We start from the raw sequence: 18263 nt of genomic DNA on the forward strand, positions 1-18263 counted from the left end.
ACGATAGACAGCTGCCTCTGATTGAGAACCACACTCGGCCAAACGCATAGAAATATRAAACATAGAACAAAAACATAGAATGCMCACCCCAACTCACGCCCTAACCAAACTAAAATARAGACATAACAAAGGAACTAAGGTCAGGGCGTGACAGCGAGAKGTGGTTAGAATAGGATGGGAGGCCAAGAGTCCGTGTAACCAATAGAGAGTCAGAGTTGCGAGTGTCTAACAAATATTGTCTGTCCAACTGTCGGGTAAACAAGCAAGTGCATAGTCAATAGAGCAAGCAGGGGGCAAATAGCATAAAGCACAAGAAAAGAAAAAATTCAACAACTTGGGATAGCCATTGTAAGTTCAAGAGTCATAACTTGAGAGAGTAGCTCTTTATKAGTCAAGTAGGCTATAAAAGTCTAAGATAAAATAAATAATTAAATAGTAGGCCTACACTAGTTAATTAAAGCATTTCTTATTAAGCTCACATAATAAGCTTCACAAGTTAATTAGCCTACATAAAATTCAGATCAGTCCAAAGTCTGCAGTTTATGTGCGTCTGTGCTGGAGGCGAGCGAATGCTTGGGAGAGAAGGGGGAGTGTGGCGGGGTACCTGTACCAGACAGGGGGAGACAGGAAAGATCACCAGGTGGCATCCATGCAGCAGGCAACGGGAGTAGGTGTCACACCTGCTTGGGAGAAGCATTTTTTGGGAGGCTGAGTAGGAGASGAGTTCAACCTTACCAGACAGGTGCGTGGTAGAGCAGGTGAAAAAGTCCTAAGYGAAAAGCTTGTTGAAAAAMCATGGTAAAGTTGGCTTGAGTTTCAATATAYGCCAGACATTCGGGCCATCAAACACCAATAGCTTGTGAACAATTTCCATGAGATGTGTATATTCTACATTGCTGCAAAACAAAACAAAAATGGTGATCTTCACCATCTTCATTTTCTCAGTCAATCATGGCTAGCAGGAAGGTTCCTACCTTTTTCCATAGCTAAACTAACTAGGCTCGTAATTTAACAATTTTATTCGTATTTATAGATGGCATACAAGTTTGTTATTAAGGCACATGAAAGTGCACATGTTCAAGTAGGCATTTCTGCCCCCAAAAAACGTATTATTAAAAAAATAAGTTTACGTTCAAACGGCTCGCCTAGTTTCCTGAAACGGGTCACATATCCCAGTCCGCATGATGAACACAATCTTGAAGCATTGATTCCGATTGGTCAGACCAGCATTGAATAGACCTTATCACGGGTATCTCCTATTTGAGTTTCTGCCTATAGGAAGGGATGAGCAAAATGGAGTCATGATCTGATTTGTCGAAGGGAGGGCTGGGCAGGGCCTTGTAGGCATTCCGGAAGTTGGAGTAGCAGTGGTCGAGTGTTTTAGCGTGAGTGGTCGAGTGTTTCAGCGTGAGTACTACAGTCAATGTGTTGATAGAACTACAGTAGCGTTTCCCTCAAATTTGCTTTGTTAAAATCCCCAGATACAATAAATGCGGCCTCATGATATGTGGTTTCCAATTTGCACAAAGTCCAGTGTAGTTCCTTGAGGGCCGTTGTGGTATCGGCTTGAGGGGAATATACACGGCTGTGACTATAACCGAAGAGAATTCTCTCGGAAGGTAATACGGTCGGCATTTGATTGTGAGGTATTCTAGGTCGGGTGAACAAAAGGACTTGAGTATCTGTCCATTATCACAATCACACCATGAGTAGTTAATCATGTAACATACACCCCTGCATTTCTTCTTCCTGGAGAGTTCTTTATTCCTGTCTACGTGATGTACTGAGAACCCAGCTGGCTGTATGGACGGGGACAGTATATCCGGAGAGAGCCATGATTCTGTGAAACAGAGTATGTTACAGCCCCTGATGTTTCGGCGGTGTCTTGGATTAGCCTCTGGGATAAGTTCAATTGCGAACAATTTGGGAAAGTCGTGTTCTTTTTCATAATGCTGGTGAGTTACCGCCGCTCTGATATCCAAAAGTTGTTTCCGGTTGTATGTAATAAGAAAATATAATGTAAGAAATAATGCACAAAAAAACWAAATACTGCAAAGTTGCTTAGGAGCTAGAAGCAGAGCTGGCATGTCTGTCAGCGCCATCTTGCCATTCAAATGTAAATAAAAACTAGACGTTGAAGTGACGTCTGTGCCCAGTGGGGTCCATTTCAACATCTTGATATATCCGATCAACTTTTTGCTTCATTCTGAACTGCTGAATGTCTTTCCCAGAATGCTTTGAAGGAGGTCCCGGCTGGAGTTGTGAGAGATCTAAAAAAGGAAACGTGTGAAAAGGTTCAGGTGTCAATTTTTTTACGATCTAATGCACTATCGAGTGCACCTTCGATAACATCGAACAAATCAATCGATATGCTCCCTTTTTTCTTTTTGATAAAGGCTTTCACTGAGTCAATCTTGTGGTTTGATGTGTGTGTCTCTTGTGTGTTTGTAGGTGGGAAAAGTTATCCCAATTATGTGAACCAATTGTGAACCGTGGCAAAATTGGTTTGACTTTGGATAATTGCACAATGTAAATGAGACAATATTTTCATGTTGCACACCTTTTAGTTTTCTAATTAAATTCTTTCAATATTTGTATATGAATTTCTACAATTTATAGTTGGTTGGAGGTTTTTAAGTATTTTACATTGGAAGTTATTGGAATTTTAACACATTGTCCCGTGTGCATTGTGCAATTTACCGACGATCCCTAACTAGCCCCATAGGAATATCAAAGTCAATCCAAATTTACCACGGACATTACAATTGGGTCGCGTACAGCTGCACTCCGAATTGATGCTTACTTGTATGCTGCCAGCTTGTGCGAGTGTCCGCAAGATTGATACAAACCCAACCTTATTTTACGTTGCAGTCACGACCTCAAGTCTTACAAAATTCTGTTTTGGACGAGACTGACTTTATGACCAAAAGTATCATTTTTATACTTTGTAGTCAATTTAACAGTAGAACAAATGTTTCTGACTCATATCGATGCCACATAGGCTATTTTCTAAATGAGAAGTTTGTTTTTATGCGCAGTTGCAATTTAAGTGTACAAAACAATACACTTTCTTGGGATACAGTCCATGCTCTAATTCTACAAGTTCCGTACACAGGCCAGGGCATGTAGCAGCTTCAGTCTTGTCCTGTTCTGTGAAGAGCATATTTTAACTTTCGAGGTTCTGATATGCTATCTTTCCCAATTTAAAAAATGATGTCCGTTTGACATCAAAGTATGTTGTTTGCCCTTCCCATGTGTTGACCCAGGCTTCTAGAAACGTATACTTGTTTGGATCCTTAAGTAATGCATGTTCATTTCAGTGATGGTTGTAGGCAAAACTCAAGGCTTTGGTCCGCTCTTGCTGGCTTTACTCAGTACATCTTGAAGCACAGTTACTGCCATCCACCAGAACACCGGAAATGGCACGATATAGAAGCAAGTGCCAGGTTGCTTTAATGTCTACTGGACAGGAGGTTATCCAGAGGAGAGCATCTGAGAGAAGGAGGCCAGTGATGATGTTTGTAAGCAAAACATCCAGTGTGGCAGACTCAAGACACATCAGATATTGTCTTGTTTTCATCGAACTCCAGTGGCAATTGGCTCTCATCCAGGCAGCCTCTGATGCAAAGGATATGTTTAAAAAAGCTACAAAAAATAACTACAACAAACGTGTTATTTTGGGAGAAATTAGTATTTTTTATTCCTCTATGACTGAATTTGACAGATTTTTTATAACCTTGCTCTGGACTTACTGTGGCACCAGTCTTTATTGTGGCATCTACAGGAATTAACAAGACAGAAATGTATATTTAAAATAATGTTTCAAATACAGTTTCAAAAAACTATACGTTACGTTTTCAGAAGATTGAGGCGGGTGTTCCTTTAATTTTTTTACCTGGTCTTCGCTCCTTTCATATTTCAATTGAGGAACATATGTACTATCTTGATCAAGAAAGCGAATTCAAGCTCGATCTCGGACTCTGCTGGTGATCTTTCTAAATTAAAAATGTAAAAGTAAATGCGCTAAAGTGTACAAATTCCTGTTCTTCCCTGCCTAAGCAAGTTCTGTCTGACTCGGGCATCATAACTGAGAAGAATGGGATAAGTGATGCATTAAATCATAATTTTATCACAGCAGGATCTTTATTTGAGAGAAAGTGGTTTAATCGACCCTGGTCAGTCAATCAACTGCTCTTCCCTCTGCCAGCCTCTAGCTGTATCAGGTATGAAGGTAAAACCCAGATGCAGACGTCGAATTAACAATGGTTTAATAATCCAACAGGGGCAGGGAATAGACAGGTCAAGGCAGGCAGGGGTCAGTAAACCAGAGGTGGAGCAACAGTAGCGGACGGCACGCAGGCTCAGGGTAGGCAGAGGTCAATAATCCAGAGGTGGGGCAAAGGTACAGGTCGGCAGGCAGGCTTAGGGTCAGGCAGAGTGGTCAGACAGGCAGGCTCAGAGTCAGGACAGGTAAGGGTCAAACCCAGGAGGGCGAGAAAAAGAGAGACTGAACCAAGCAGGAGCTGAGACACAAAAACGCTGGTTGACTTGACAAACAAGATGAACTGGCAACAGACAAACAGAGAACACCGGTATAAATACACAGGGGATAATGGGGAAGATGGACGACACCTGGAGGGGGGTGGAGACAATCACAAAGACAGGTGAAACAGATCAGGGTGTGACAAGCTGACTCTACGCTTAACCCGTTAACTTCTAGTGAATGTGGTAGCAATTCTATAGGAAGAGAGACTGCAGATTCTTCAAACAACACTTTATTATAAGATTTGCAACAATGAAGAATCAACCATCCACTCAACAGTGCATAGTTGAAAATCTCAACGAACATTGTCGGTTCTCATCTTTTATAGAGAAGCACATGCTTTTTGTATACGTGGATGTCAGCAGAGAGTGTGTAAAATGCAGTTAGTTGTCTGTGCAGATTTAAGATAGCACAAGGTTGATAGCCCGAGCCCTCAACCATCTAACTGTATTCACAACAACAAATACTATAATGTGCTCCTTTCTGCAAGTTTCTAGACATGAGACTTTCTGTAGAGAATAAACCCACGGGATGTCATATGCTAAGGTCGCACCCAAACAGACCTTAGCTATACGACCAGTCTTATGACTATGTCCCACAAAGACAGGTTTGGATCAGGTTAGGAAAAACACTAGCAAGAGACAATTCTTTAAACAGTAAAACATGGGATAGCATGACTAATAATGTAATTTTCCACGACAATCTTTGTTTTGATTTTTTAACATTTTACTATCTGTGATGTGCTAGATGCCTTGCTTAATGTTGATGCTGTAACTCTGCCATATTGATTGCTTAATCATTAACCCATATGTTTAACATGACAATTATATCTGGTACTCTCTTTAAGGTTTTGATGGTGGCCATTGTACTCCCCCTTCACAAAGATGGTGACCCTTGTGACCTAAATAATTATAATTGTTATGATCAGGTTTCCTGGATATTACGAAAGTTGTCGCCCGCTGGGGTCGATTCTGGGTCCTGTACTTTTTACATGAACAATATCGACTTGTCTGTAAAAAATTGTAACCTGCACTCTATCTGAACTATTGTCTGCCTTCATTGTATTACAGAAAAACATTGACCTGAAATGAGTATTGAATGCGGGTAAAACTAAGTATATGTTGTTCTATAGAGAGATTAAAAATAACTGATGATTTAAGCATATATACTTTGGATGGTGTCCATATTGATCATGTCCCCGCTTACAAAAATCTGGGCATCTGAATATGCTTTTAAAAAGCATATTGATGAGTTGGTTAAGAAGCTCAGAATAAAAATGGGTTTATTTTATAGAAATTGGTCCTGCCTCTCGATAAATAGTAGAAAGCAAATTATTCAGTCGACGTTCCCATCGGTCAGAGACTATGGTGACATCTATATGACCACAGCTGCCACTCTGTTAGACGCAGTTTATCACAGAGCACTGCGCTTTATTACGGGCAAAATTGTAGTACTCATCACTGCATTCCCACCAGGAAGTTGGTTGGCCCTCTGATGTTACTTATTTTGCTATGTTACCATTTATAAAGCCCTTTTTCAAAAAGTCCCACCGTACCAAACATGACAGAACTGTAGATATACAGTACGAGTTGTCACACACGGTCGCAGGGATGGCTACATCTGGAAATTCCTTTGGTCTCTGAGCTTTTAGTTCTCTTGCACCTTATTTGTGGAACAATCTTCAAATTGTTCTTACATTTCATGTTTTGGTGCCTCTAGGGCAATTCAGAAAGCTGATTGAGGACCTTATTACTGATGAATGTGTTTGTTTTTTATGACCGTGTTTTTCTTTTCATTTTGYAAATGCTTGGATTTTGTATTTATATTTCGATGTGTGTATTTTCTGATATTTATGTATTTCAGGGCTCATCTGTAAAAAGAGACCTTGGTCTCAGTATGACTCCCTGTTAAAATAAAGGCAAAATAAAATAAAGTATATTTTTTATTGTTACAGAAGTGTACAGAACACAAGTACAGTATACATCACAAAAGCAGTAGTATTTACAGGTGAAACAGTCCCTACAGAAGCGTTACAAATATTCAGTTACATGCATAGTCCAACCATAAATTTAAAACGTGAAAATACAATCTTACAAGCATGAGCAAAGCTCCACTTACACTATGTACAGTACAAATGTAACGGAGTTAAAATAGTTTCTCATATTCATAAATATTTCTATCACACTTTATAGTACATAAAATGTGCATGCTTGGCAGTTTTAACAGACAAAATAAATGTTCTTATTCTCATCATCTTTCTATAAAAACTAGTCAGTTCAAAGCATATTCATTTCATGTAAATATAATTCTCATTTAAGCAAAATAGCTATAGCATAGAAAGGTAACTTTTGTAAATAAGATTAAGTAATAGCTAGCCCAATGCGGTATCTAGGTCCTCGAGACAGTAGATCTACAGCGTATCAGAGTAGTTGAGCATGTATATCTACACTGCATTCGGAAAGTACTCAGACACCGTGACTTTTTCCACATTTGTGTTACGTTACAGCCTTATACTAAAATGTATGAATAAAAAAAATCCTYAGCAATCTACAGACAAAACCCCATAATGAAGTGAAAACAGAGTTTTAGAAATGTTTGCAAATGTATTAAAAATAAAATGTATTAAAAAACCTTATTTACATAAGTATTCAGACCCTTCGCTATGAGACTCGAAATTGAGCTCAGGTGCATCCTGTTTCCATTGATCATCCTTGAGATGTTTCTACAACTTGATTGGAGTCCACCTGTGGTAAAATCATTTGATTGGACATGATTTGGAAAGTCACACCTGTCTATACAAGGTCCCACAGTTGACAGTGCATGTCAGAGCAAAAACCAAGCCATGAGGTCAAAGGAATTGTCCATAGAGCTCTGAGACAGGATTGTTTTGAGGCACAGATCTGGGGAAGGGTACCAAAAAATGTCTCCTGCATTGAATGTCCCCAAGAACACAGTGGCCTCCTTCATTCTTAAATGGAAGAAGTTTGGAACCACCAAGACTCTTCTTAGAGGTGGCCCCCTGAGCAATCGGGGGAGAAGGGCCTTGGTGAGGGAGTTGACCAAGAACCTGATGGTCACTCTGACAGAGCTCTAGAGTTCCTCTGCGGAGATGGAGAACCTTCCAGAAGGACAACCATCTCTGCAGCCTTTATGGTAGAGTGGCCAGACGGAAGCCACTCCTCAGTAAAAGGCACATGACAGCCAGCTTGGAGTTTGCCAAAAGGCACCTAAAGACGTCTGATGAAACCAAGATTGAACTCTTTGGCCTGAATGCCAAGCAACACGTCTGGAGGAAACCTGGCACCTTCCCTACGATGAAGCATGGTGGTGGCAGCATCAAGCTGTGGGGATGTTTTTCATCTGCAGGGACTGGGAGACTCGTCAGGATCGAGGGAAAGATGAATGGAGAAAAGACAGAGATCCTTGATGAAAACCTGCTCCAGAGCGCTTAGGACCTCAGACTGGGACGAAGGTTCACCTTCTAACAGGACAACGACCCTAAGCACACAGCCAAGACAAAGCAAGAGTGGCTTCGGGAAACGTCTCTGAATGTCATTGAGTGGCCCAGCCACAGCCTGGATTTGAACCCGATCGAACATCCCTGGAGAGACCTGAAAATAGCTGTGCAGCAACGTTCCCCATCCAACCTGACAGAGCTTGAGAGGATCTGCAGAGAAGAATGGGAGAAACTCCCCAAATACAGGTGTGCCAAGCTTGTAGCGTCATACCCAAGAAGACCCAAGGTTTTAATCGCTGCCAAAGGTGCTTCAACAAAGTACTGAGTAAAGGGTCTGAATACTTATGTAAATGTGATATTTCTGATTTTTTAAAGAGTAATTAGCAAACATTTCTAAAAACCAGTTTTTTCTTTGACATTATGGGGTATTGTGTGTAGATTGATGAGGGGAAATAAAATCTATGCATTACATTTTAGAAGGCTGCAACATAACAAAATGTGGAAAAAGTCACGGGGTCTGAATACAATCCGAATGCACTGTATATGTATATACCGTATGTCTGTGCKTTGCAGTGTTAATGGATTGTAGTCTGGTTACAGTCAGTTTCACATAAACACACAGGCTCTCTATTTCAAAATATTCAGCATAATTCTGCCTGCAATCCATAATATTCAAGTAGCGAAAAGCACTAAAATGAAAAGAAAACATTATTTCATGTTACAGTAGTCTTCACAGAAGTCTTTCACTTCTGTGAAGCATTGCACATTTTCCCTTAAAAATTTAAAATAACAGATACTCAGCAGAAGAAAAAGTTAATTGTAACTTTGGTATGTCTTCTGTTAGACGTGAAAACCATTGACCTCAGTAGCAAGTGGCCGCTGTGTGATGTTATCCAGAAATATTAGTGCAATAAAAGCTCATGTTTGTTTCTAAGAGCAAAGTTGTGCTTCGTCACGTTCACTCCCACAGTATTGCTGCACATCTGGCGAGCTGAATAGTGGTACATCCTTAGGGCCCCCTGCTCTGAGAAGGGACACAAGGAGAGAGCTTGCTGTGACCACGGTAACCATAGCAGCATACCCAGGGTAGGATTAGGGTGGAGGGCTGGAGCAGCGCATAGGACATGGGCTGAGGATGGAGGCTGTAGCTGATATAATGATGGGGTATAGGGCTGAGGCAGGTCAGTGAACTGCAGCTAGGGCTAGGCCCGAAGTTTGGGGCTGAGGCAGTGCAGTGAGCTGGGGCAAAGGCTGGGGCTAAGGTATAGGGCTGGTGTTGGGGCTAGAACAGGGCAGTGAACTGGTGCTAAGGCTGGGGGCTCAGTTTGGGCTGGGACTGGAGCCTGGAGTCAGGCACAACATTCCTCCTGAGTGTCAGAGACTGGAGCCAGACACACCGGAGTCTGGGAGAAAGGTGGTGATGGCTCGGTAGCCCTGGGCCCGGCGTATCATGTCCCTGATCTCCCTGTTGAGCTCCATCAGCTTGACGCAGATCTCCGAGAGGTCCTGCTTGGAGCCCACCAGTGCAAAGGTGCCCATCTGGCCCAGCGTCTGGTATCTGAAGTAGATGTTCAGCAACGTCTGTGTCTCATCCTCAGAGCTGCTGCCGAAAATGTCACTGGGCCACACCCTCCTTCAGACAAAATAAGCAGTTACCATCATGAACCTGAATTCTATGTAACTCAACACTTTCTAATACTTTTCTTAAAAGCTTAATAAATTACTTCTAAACTAACAAGTAAGTATTATTTATAAGCATGATAAGAATTACCATTCATAATTATGTAACCGCTCTTTCAGATTGTAATGGAAACCCAGCTAAATTCTGGAAAACTCCTGAAGGGTTCTACTTCCTCTATACCACAACAAATTAATTCAGACACTGGCCTCATTAAGGAAAAAAATACTATCATTGATGCATTTAATCACCACTTTATTTCAGCGGGTCACCATTTTCTCTCTTTAAAATACTTCTAAGCATGTTCACTATGATATTGTGATGGATGCTGATAAGGAAAACTTGCTGAATCAGATAAATGATAGTCAAAGCTTTTTTAGGCCATTTACAAATGTTTGCTTTACTAGCAATCGACAACAAGAAATTCACAGGGCCGACCAATTGGATCCTGGTCTGCTTAAGTGTGCAGCGCCCATCGTTGTTGGTGAAATAACACGCATTTTTTATTTAACATTGCTATCAGCAAATATTCCAAAAGTATGGAAATCAGCTCTTGTGCTGCCACTACATAAATGGTGGGGTTAATAGTGATCTTAATACTTATCGCCCCATTTCAAGGCTTCCTTTTCTAGCTAAGATTCTTGAATCCTTAGAAAATGTACAACTTTGCTCTTAAAAAAAAAAAATCTGATAAATATATATAAAAAAAAAAATCTGATAAATATATTTAGGCCTGGGCACAGCACAATTACAGCATCCACTTTAGTTATTAATGATCTTGTCCAATCCTTTAGACACTAAAATGAAATGTGCTGCTTTGTTTGTGGACCTGTCAAAATCTTTTGATTGTTATTTTATTGAATAAGTTGTCCTCGATAGGTCTGAGCTCTCACGTCTGTTCATGGTTTCATGATTATCTTAGTGACAGAACTCAGGCCATCGTGATTGATGGGGTTGAGTCTGAATTTGAAGAGCATAAGGGTGTACCCATAGGTGTTGATTTTGAGACCTGTTCACTATTTACTGTATATATACACACACACGCAGTTGAAGTCGGAAGTTTACATACACCTTAACCAAATACATTTAAACTCAGTTTTTCACAATTCCTGACAATTAATCCAAGTAAAAATTCCCTGTTTTATGTCAGTTAGGATCACCACTTAATTTTAAGAATGTGAAATGTCAGAATAATATTAGAGAGAATTATTTATTTCAGCTTTTATTTCTTTCATCACATTCCCAGTGGGTCAGAAGTTTACATACACTCAATTAGTATTCGGTAGCATTGCGTTTAAATTGTTTAACTTGGGTCAAATATTTTGACAGAGCTAGTGTAACTGAGTCAGGTTTGTATGCCTCCTTGCTCGCACACACTTATAAACATGCCATGGTGTTTATACTTGTGTACTATTGTTTGTACAGATGAACGTGGTACCTTCAGACTTTTGGAAATGGCTCCCAAGGATGAACCAGACTTGTGAAGGTCTACCATTATTTTTCTGAGGTCTTGGCTGATTTCTTTTGATTTTCCCATGATGTCAAGCAAAGAGGCACTGAGTTTGAAGGTAGGCCTTGAAATACATCCACAGGTACACCTCCAATTGACTCAAATTATGTCAATTAGCCTATCAGAAGCTTCTAAAGCCATGACATAATTTTCTGGAATTTTCCAAGCTGTTTAAAGGCACAATCAACTTGGTGTATGTAAACTTCTGACCCACTGGAATTGTGATACAGTGAATTATAAGTGAAATAATCTGTCTGTAAACAATTGTTGGAAAAATGACTTGTGTCATGCACAAAGTAGATGTCCTAACCGACTTGCCAAAACTATAGTTTGTTAACAAGACATTTGTGGAGTGGTTGAAAAACGAGTTTTAATGACTCCAACCTAAGTGTATGTAAACTTCCGACTTCAGCTGTATATATATATAAATAATGTATTTTTTATACTGTATTACACAGGTTTCATTTGGAAAATAGACCTAGGTCTCAATATGTCATCCATGTGAAAATAAGGGTGAAATAAAAGAAAAAGCATTTTGAACATTTGTAATAATTTAAGTATTTCCAATCAACATTTAAGCATTATGGCATTTTTCATTTACAATATTTAGATTTATTTAGTACCAACGAGGTTCCCGCCCGAATAATCAGTTTAATGATCCAAAACAACGGCAACACAACACACAAATAAAATGCAATACACTATTTTCTCTTTTTACCTGCACTCGCGGATGTAGCGGATGGCTGTGGTGAACTCGTGGTTCTTCAGAGCTTCCAGGATGGCTTGTACAGCCGCCTCAGAGGAGAGGAAGGTGGGCTCAGAGGAGGAGGATGTCTCCTGGGCAGCCTGGAGGTCACTGGAGGTCACGGAGGCTGCTGCAGCCCGCAGACTGCCCTTCAGTTCATTCAGTTCTTTGGACATATTCATCAGCTGAGGGAGAGGAAGTATAGTGGAGGTGAGTCGGACTCACGCTCTCGGGAGGACGTAGCCCCGCCCGTGACTTAAAAATCAGTGTCACCCTCGGCTCAAGAGGTAACTTCCTCTTGGCCTAATGGTTAAGACATGGTTTCCTGAGCGGGAGATCGAGGTTCAGATCCCACCATTCAGTCTTAAATGTGGCTCACTTGGTTGAGCATGGTGCTTGAAACATTAGGGTCAGGGGTTCAATTCCCGATGGGGCTAGCCATGTATGCACTCACTACTCTAAGTTGCTTTAGGTAAAAATGTCTGCTGACTGGCATATAAATATTATAATAATAAATGTAGTATTAATACATGCTCTTTACACATCAATAAATCCATGAGGTAGGGATAGAGAATCAATCTATTGCCTTAAAGGAAAAATCCACCCAAAACCACTCATTCTTTTAATTTATAGTGTTAAAAATGAATATGTGAGAACAATATTTTTTGTGAACATTATAATAAAGTTGGTGGCAACATGGAATATCGTTGTGGAAATCTGTTGCAGCTCAAGTCGACTACAAAATCCACAATGCAATGCTCTCTCTATGGGCTGGCTGGCGAGCAAACGTAGCTACACACAGTGGTCGAAAAAAGTACTCAAATTTATCCTTGAGTAAAAGTAAAGATAACTTAATAGAAAATTACGCAAGTAAAAGTCACCCAGTAAAATACTACTTAAGTAAAAGTCGACAAGTATTTAGTTTTAAATATACTTAAGTATCAAAACTAAATGCAATTGCTAAAATATACTTAAGTATCAAAAGTAAAAGTAAAATAATTAATCATTTCAAATTCCATATATTAAGCAAACCAGACGGCACAATTTATTTGTTTATTTACGGATAGCCAGGGGCACGCTCCATCACTCAGACATTACATTTACAAACAAAGCATTTGTGTTTAGTGAGTCTGCCAGATCAGAGGCAGTAGGGATGACAATAATGTCAAAAGTCACACAGGAGTCTAATAAAACAACTCAAATCTTTTTATCATCAATTTTTCTCAGCTAGTGCTTGTTGAATGTCCTTCTCTATAAGCATGCTGAAAGTCTGTTGTTAATTTGTTTACAGTAAAATAGCATTTTATCTGGTCAAACACAATTCTTCCAAAAGTTTACTAAGGGTTGGTAACAGGCTGATTGGTCGGCTATTTGAGACAGTAAAGGGGGCTTTACTATTCTTGGGTAGCGGAATGACTTTTGCATCCCTCCAGGCCTGAGGGCACACACTTTCTAGTTGTCTTAGATTGAAGATATGACAAATAGGAGTTGCAATATTGTCCCTTTACTATCCTCAGTAATTTTCTATCCAAGTTGTCAGACTCCGGTGGCTTGTAATTGTTGATAGACAACAATAATTCTTTCACCTCTTACACATTCCCTTTACGGAATTCAAAATTACAATGCTTGTCTTTCATAATTTGATCAGTTATACCTGGATGTGTAGTGTCAGCGTTTGTTGCTGGCATGTCATGCCTAAGTTTGCTAATCTGTCCAATGAAAAAAATCATTAAAGTAGTTGGCAATATCAGTGGGTTTTGTAATGAATGAGACATCTGATTCAATGAATGATGGAGCGGAGTTTGCCTTTTTGCCCACAATTTCATTTAAGGTGCTCCAAAGCTTTTTACTATCATTCATCTTTGTTTCATAGTATAGTTTCTTCTTTTTATTCAGTTTAGTCACATGATTTCTCAATTTGCAGTACGTTTGCCAATCGGTTGTGCAGCAAGACTTATTTGCCATTCCTTTTGCCTCATCCCTCTCAACCATACTATTTTACAATTCCTCATCAATCCATGGGGATTCAACAGTTTTTAACAGTCATTTTCTTAATGGGTGCACGCTTATTAGTAACTGGAATAAGCAATTTCATAAATGTGTCAAGTGCAGCATCTGGTTGCTACTCATTACACACCACAGACCAGCAAATAGTCTTTAGATCAGCAACCTAGGAATCACTACAAAACTTATTGTATGACCTCTTATATATTATATTAGGCCAAGCCTTTGGAAAGTTGGTTTTCCTAGATATGGCTACTATATTGTGATCACTACATCCGATGGAGTTGGATGCTGCTTTAAAGCAAACTTCTGCCGCATTTGTAAAAATGTGATCAATACATGTTGACGATTTAATTCCTTTGTTTGTAAAGACCGTGATAGGTTGACTGACAACCTGAACCAGGTTGCAGGCACTGGTTACAGTTTGAAGCTTTTCTTGAGTGGGCAGCTTGATGAAAGCCAGTCAATATTTAAATATACCTCTGTTGATATCACATACACTATCAAGCATTTCACACATATTATTCAGATACTGACTGTTAGCACTTGGTGGTCTATAGCAGCTTCTTACACGATGAACCTGTAGCCATATGCTTCAACATTATTTAAAATAAGATCCTCTCTAAGCTTTACAGGAATGTGGTTCTGAATATATACACCAACACCTTCACCAATGGCATTTCTGTATTTTCTGTAGATGTTATAACCATGTATTGCTCCCACTGTATCAAAGGTATTATTTAAGTGAGTTTCATTCAGTGATAGTTAGAATATGAATGTCATCTGTTACTAGCAAGTTATTGATTTCATGTACCTTGATTCTTAAGCTACATATGTTAATGTACAGTGGTTCTTCCTTTAAAAGTTGAGTCATACCCGCAGCACAGCTTGCGGGGTGCTTCGGAATGGTATGGCACGTTGGAGTGCATGACGTCATAGTATTTTACTGTCAGCCATTGTTGCCATTAATGCTAGTTCGACCACCAGAGGGCATCTTTGAGAAGCTAAGTTATTGAAATGACATGGAGCTGTACAGTAGACCAAAGAGTTCTGTTTACTGTAGCTGTTTTTAGTTATAAAACAAAATAACAAAGGGAGCCTTGAATAATTTAACAATGAATAAACCGCAAAATGTCGGCTAAAGCGATATAATTCACAAATGCATTTGACTGTTTTTAATATTGGCTGTACTAGAGATTTTAAAACCTTTTTTCTTACAACAAACTATATGGGATTGATTATAATTTATTTGTAAATTATTATTGTACTTGTTCTGCTGTTTATACTGTTCAAAATTTAGCTGAATTAAATTGATTAATATTATGGTGTTTCCATTCAAAGAAAAACAAAAATGTATTTTACAGTAGCCTATGTAGGCATCAGGGTTTACGTTAGGAAAATATGGAGCTGTACAACGTGACCGGTCGGGAGTAGGCCTAGGCCACTAAGCGACTGCGAGTGAAGAGGAAAATAATCCTAAYATTTCCACACCCTAATTGTAGGCTAACAAATATCCAAATGGAGATTCAGTGAAAAGAAGRAAAACAAATCTGATTGATTTATCAAGACGAGTTCTTATGCTTGTCTCACACGTCTCACACGCGGGGAAGCTATTGCTTCAAATCCAATTATAACAATTGGACGACTTTGGGTGTTTCAGTAAGCAACAATTTGTTGAATTCAATTGCATTAGCCTAATTTATTCCAATATTTCTGTCATTCAGTGAGATTTATTCCCATAGTAATTCGTTATGTATCCATTCAAAACATACATGTATTGTGTAACATGAGGTCCTATGAGTGTCATCTGATGAAGATCATCAAAGGTTAGTGATTCATTTAATCTCTATTTCTGCTTTTGTGACTCCTCTCTTCGGCTGGAAAAATGGCTATGTTTAGTTGCTGACCTAACATAATCGTTTGGTGTGCTTTCGTCGTAAATCCTTTTTGAAATCGGAGACTGTGGTGGGATTAACAACAAGTTTATCTTTAAAATGGTATAAAATACTTGTATGTTTGAGGAATTTTAATTATGAGATTTCTGTTGTTTGATTTTGGCGTCCTGCACTTCCACTGGCTGTTGTCATATCGATCCCGTTAGCGGGATTTCAGCCGTAAGAAGTTAACTGACTTGCCTAGTTAAATAAAGGTAAAATAAAAAATAAACACATGTATGTGACAAATAAACATTTATTTGTGATAGTGTGGTGCAATGACAGAATGATGCAATTTGCCATAATCTGCCAACATCTACCACAAACGGTCGCGACATAAGCTCTGAACATTTAATTGAAGAACCTCCGCTGGCAAATTTTTGGAACTTTTCTGGGATGCTTGATTTTTTCATTCCTTTACTGGGAAGCTTAGCAGAAGTAGACATGCTCATGTGATTTATGTCGACAGTGGACTTCTTACTAGGGCACACCGCCTCAGTGCTAACAGTATAACTCTGGTTCGTAGGCACATGATTACTGCCTACAATAGCTGTAGGATCAGCAGAGGCATTCAGGTCAGTTAGAGGGACATAAATTACATATTAAATCAAAGTTTATTTGTCACGTGCGCCGAATACAACAGGTGTGCATTTCACCTTACAGGTTACTTACATTGTGTCTGCCAACTTCCCTGGGATATTGTACATTTGCTGAATTATTATGACAACTCAGTGACACACTAGTAGGGATTAACTGATCTGTGCTTGGGTTATTGATAAGTCATTGTCTCAACGCGGCCTTATAATGCGGATGGATCCCATCCTCCTTATCAATGGCTCATTCGAAAGAAGATATCCTCCCGAGTTATGACATTGGCCAGTAGTGAAATCGGACATGTATGATAGACGTTTTCACTATCTAAAAGTCATATTCCTATTAACTTCCAGTGAAGTGAGAGCGACTTTATCAAAGTGCTACGTCATACCGACTGGATCTCTGCCTGCTTTAATGCCAATAACTCTGATACACGTGAAAATATTAAATGGCCCAGGGAATCGATAGAACACTCATGATGCACAAAACCAATATATAACATTAAAAAATGGGTGAACCTTTCCTTTAAGTGCTTAACACAATGTAAATGTCTCAAAGTATTTTGTTAATAAAGCAGATTACTGTCTATATCACCATAGACAATGAATGCATCCCATATGCCACCCTATTCTCTATGTAGTTCACTACTTTTGACCAGGGCCCATGGCACTCTGGTCAAAAAAGTAGTGCACTATATAGGGAATAGGTTGCCATTTTGGGCACTTCCAACAGCCTTACCTCTGGGACAGAGCTGATAGCATGGACCTGCCCAATCAGCTTACAGTAGGACTGAAAGAGCAGCAGCAGCTGAAAGTGGAGCTTGTAGAGTCGTTGACACAGCTCCAGTTGCTGCACAAACACACAAACAAAATGGCGGTCAACAACAACTCGTTGAAACTCTGTTCAAGTTGTATTACTTTGTTGCGTTTAAATACTCTATGCTCATTTCATTCCAATTTATTTTACACTTTGACATAGCCTATTGGTTTCTCAATTGAAAGAAAAGAAGGTACAGCTACATGTGAACATGTTACTTTAGTAAAGTTGGCTTTAGTAGTGTTATTGACATCACCAAGAAGCAGGTTTGGCCATGGTACAATATTGTAGGCCTATTTATTTTGCAAAGACCTGTTATCATCAACTCAGTATCTTGGATGCCAGGCAATATCCTTTGGTAACACCGCCAATGTGTCATATGGGGCGGCAGGTAACCTAGTGGTTAGAGCTTTGGGCCAGTAACCGAAAGGTTGCTAGATCGAATCCCCGAGCTGACAAGGTAAAAATATGTCGTTCTGCCCCTGAACAAGGCAGTTAACCCACTGTTCCTAGGGCGTCATTGTAAATAAGAATTTGTTCATAACTGACTTCTCAAATAAAGGTAAAATATTGTAACTTTATTCTTCTTGTTTTAATTGTAATCTAAATTTTTATTCACGTTGTGAGATCATTTTTGTGGGCTACCCTGAATAAATAAAAGTTAATACAAAAATCACAATGGGTGAATATATAAGGGAGAACATTTTATTTTTTCCTTTTATTAAACTACTTCAGAATATTAACAGTGAGCAAGAGACACTGCCCAGCTTAATTTAGACAGGGCACTATCAGAAAATAGGAATAAGTCATTTTGAACTTACTGCCAGAAATTCCATTTGCTACAAAGCAAGCGTGTTACAAGACAAGAGAGAGGTGAAAGGAAGACATCGAAAATCAATAGCAGGCATGCAACCATCGGCAGTCCGGGGTTAGGTGAACAGTATAAGCCTAAGTCATAATAAAATGCTTTCATTTTATTGAC

General features: G+C 39.4%; 1 protein-coding gene across 4 annotated transcripts in view; it reads right to left on the bottom strand.

Moving 5' to 3' along the window:
- Positions 1-6472: 6472 nt before the first annotated feature.
- The window catches only part of LOC111949429 (protein furry homolog), a 211227-nt gene continuing 199436 nt past the window's right edge, over positions 6473-18263 (bottom strand). For all 4 annotated transcript variants that reach the window (XM_070433935.1, XM_023966584.2, XM_023966586.2 and 1 more), the window contains exons 61-63: positions 17204-17314; positions 11907-12118; positions 6473-9633 (exon numbers count right to left, since the gene is read on the bottom strand). In XM_070433935.1, coding sequence (XP_070290036.1) covers positions 9375-9633; positions 11907-12118; positions 17204-17314 — 582 coding nt within the window. In that variant the 3' untranslated portion in view covers positions 6473-9374. The remainder of the gene's footprint in view (positions 9634-11906; positions 12119-17203; positions 17315-18263) is intronic.

Source organism: Salvelinus sp. IW2-2015, linkage group LG22 (assembly GCF_002910315.2).
Source record: "Salvelinus sp. IW2-2015 linkage group LG22, ASM291031v2, whole genome shotgun sequence".
In the NCBI taxonomy this organism is placed as follows: Eukaryota; Metazoa; Chordata; class Actinopteri; order Salmoniformes; family Salmonidae; genus Salvelinus; species Salvelinus sp. IW2-2015.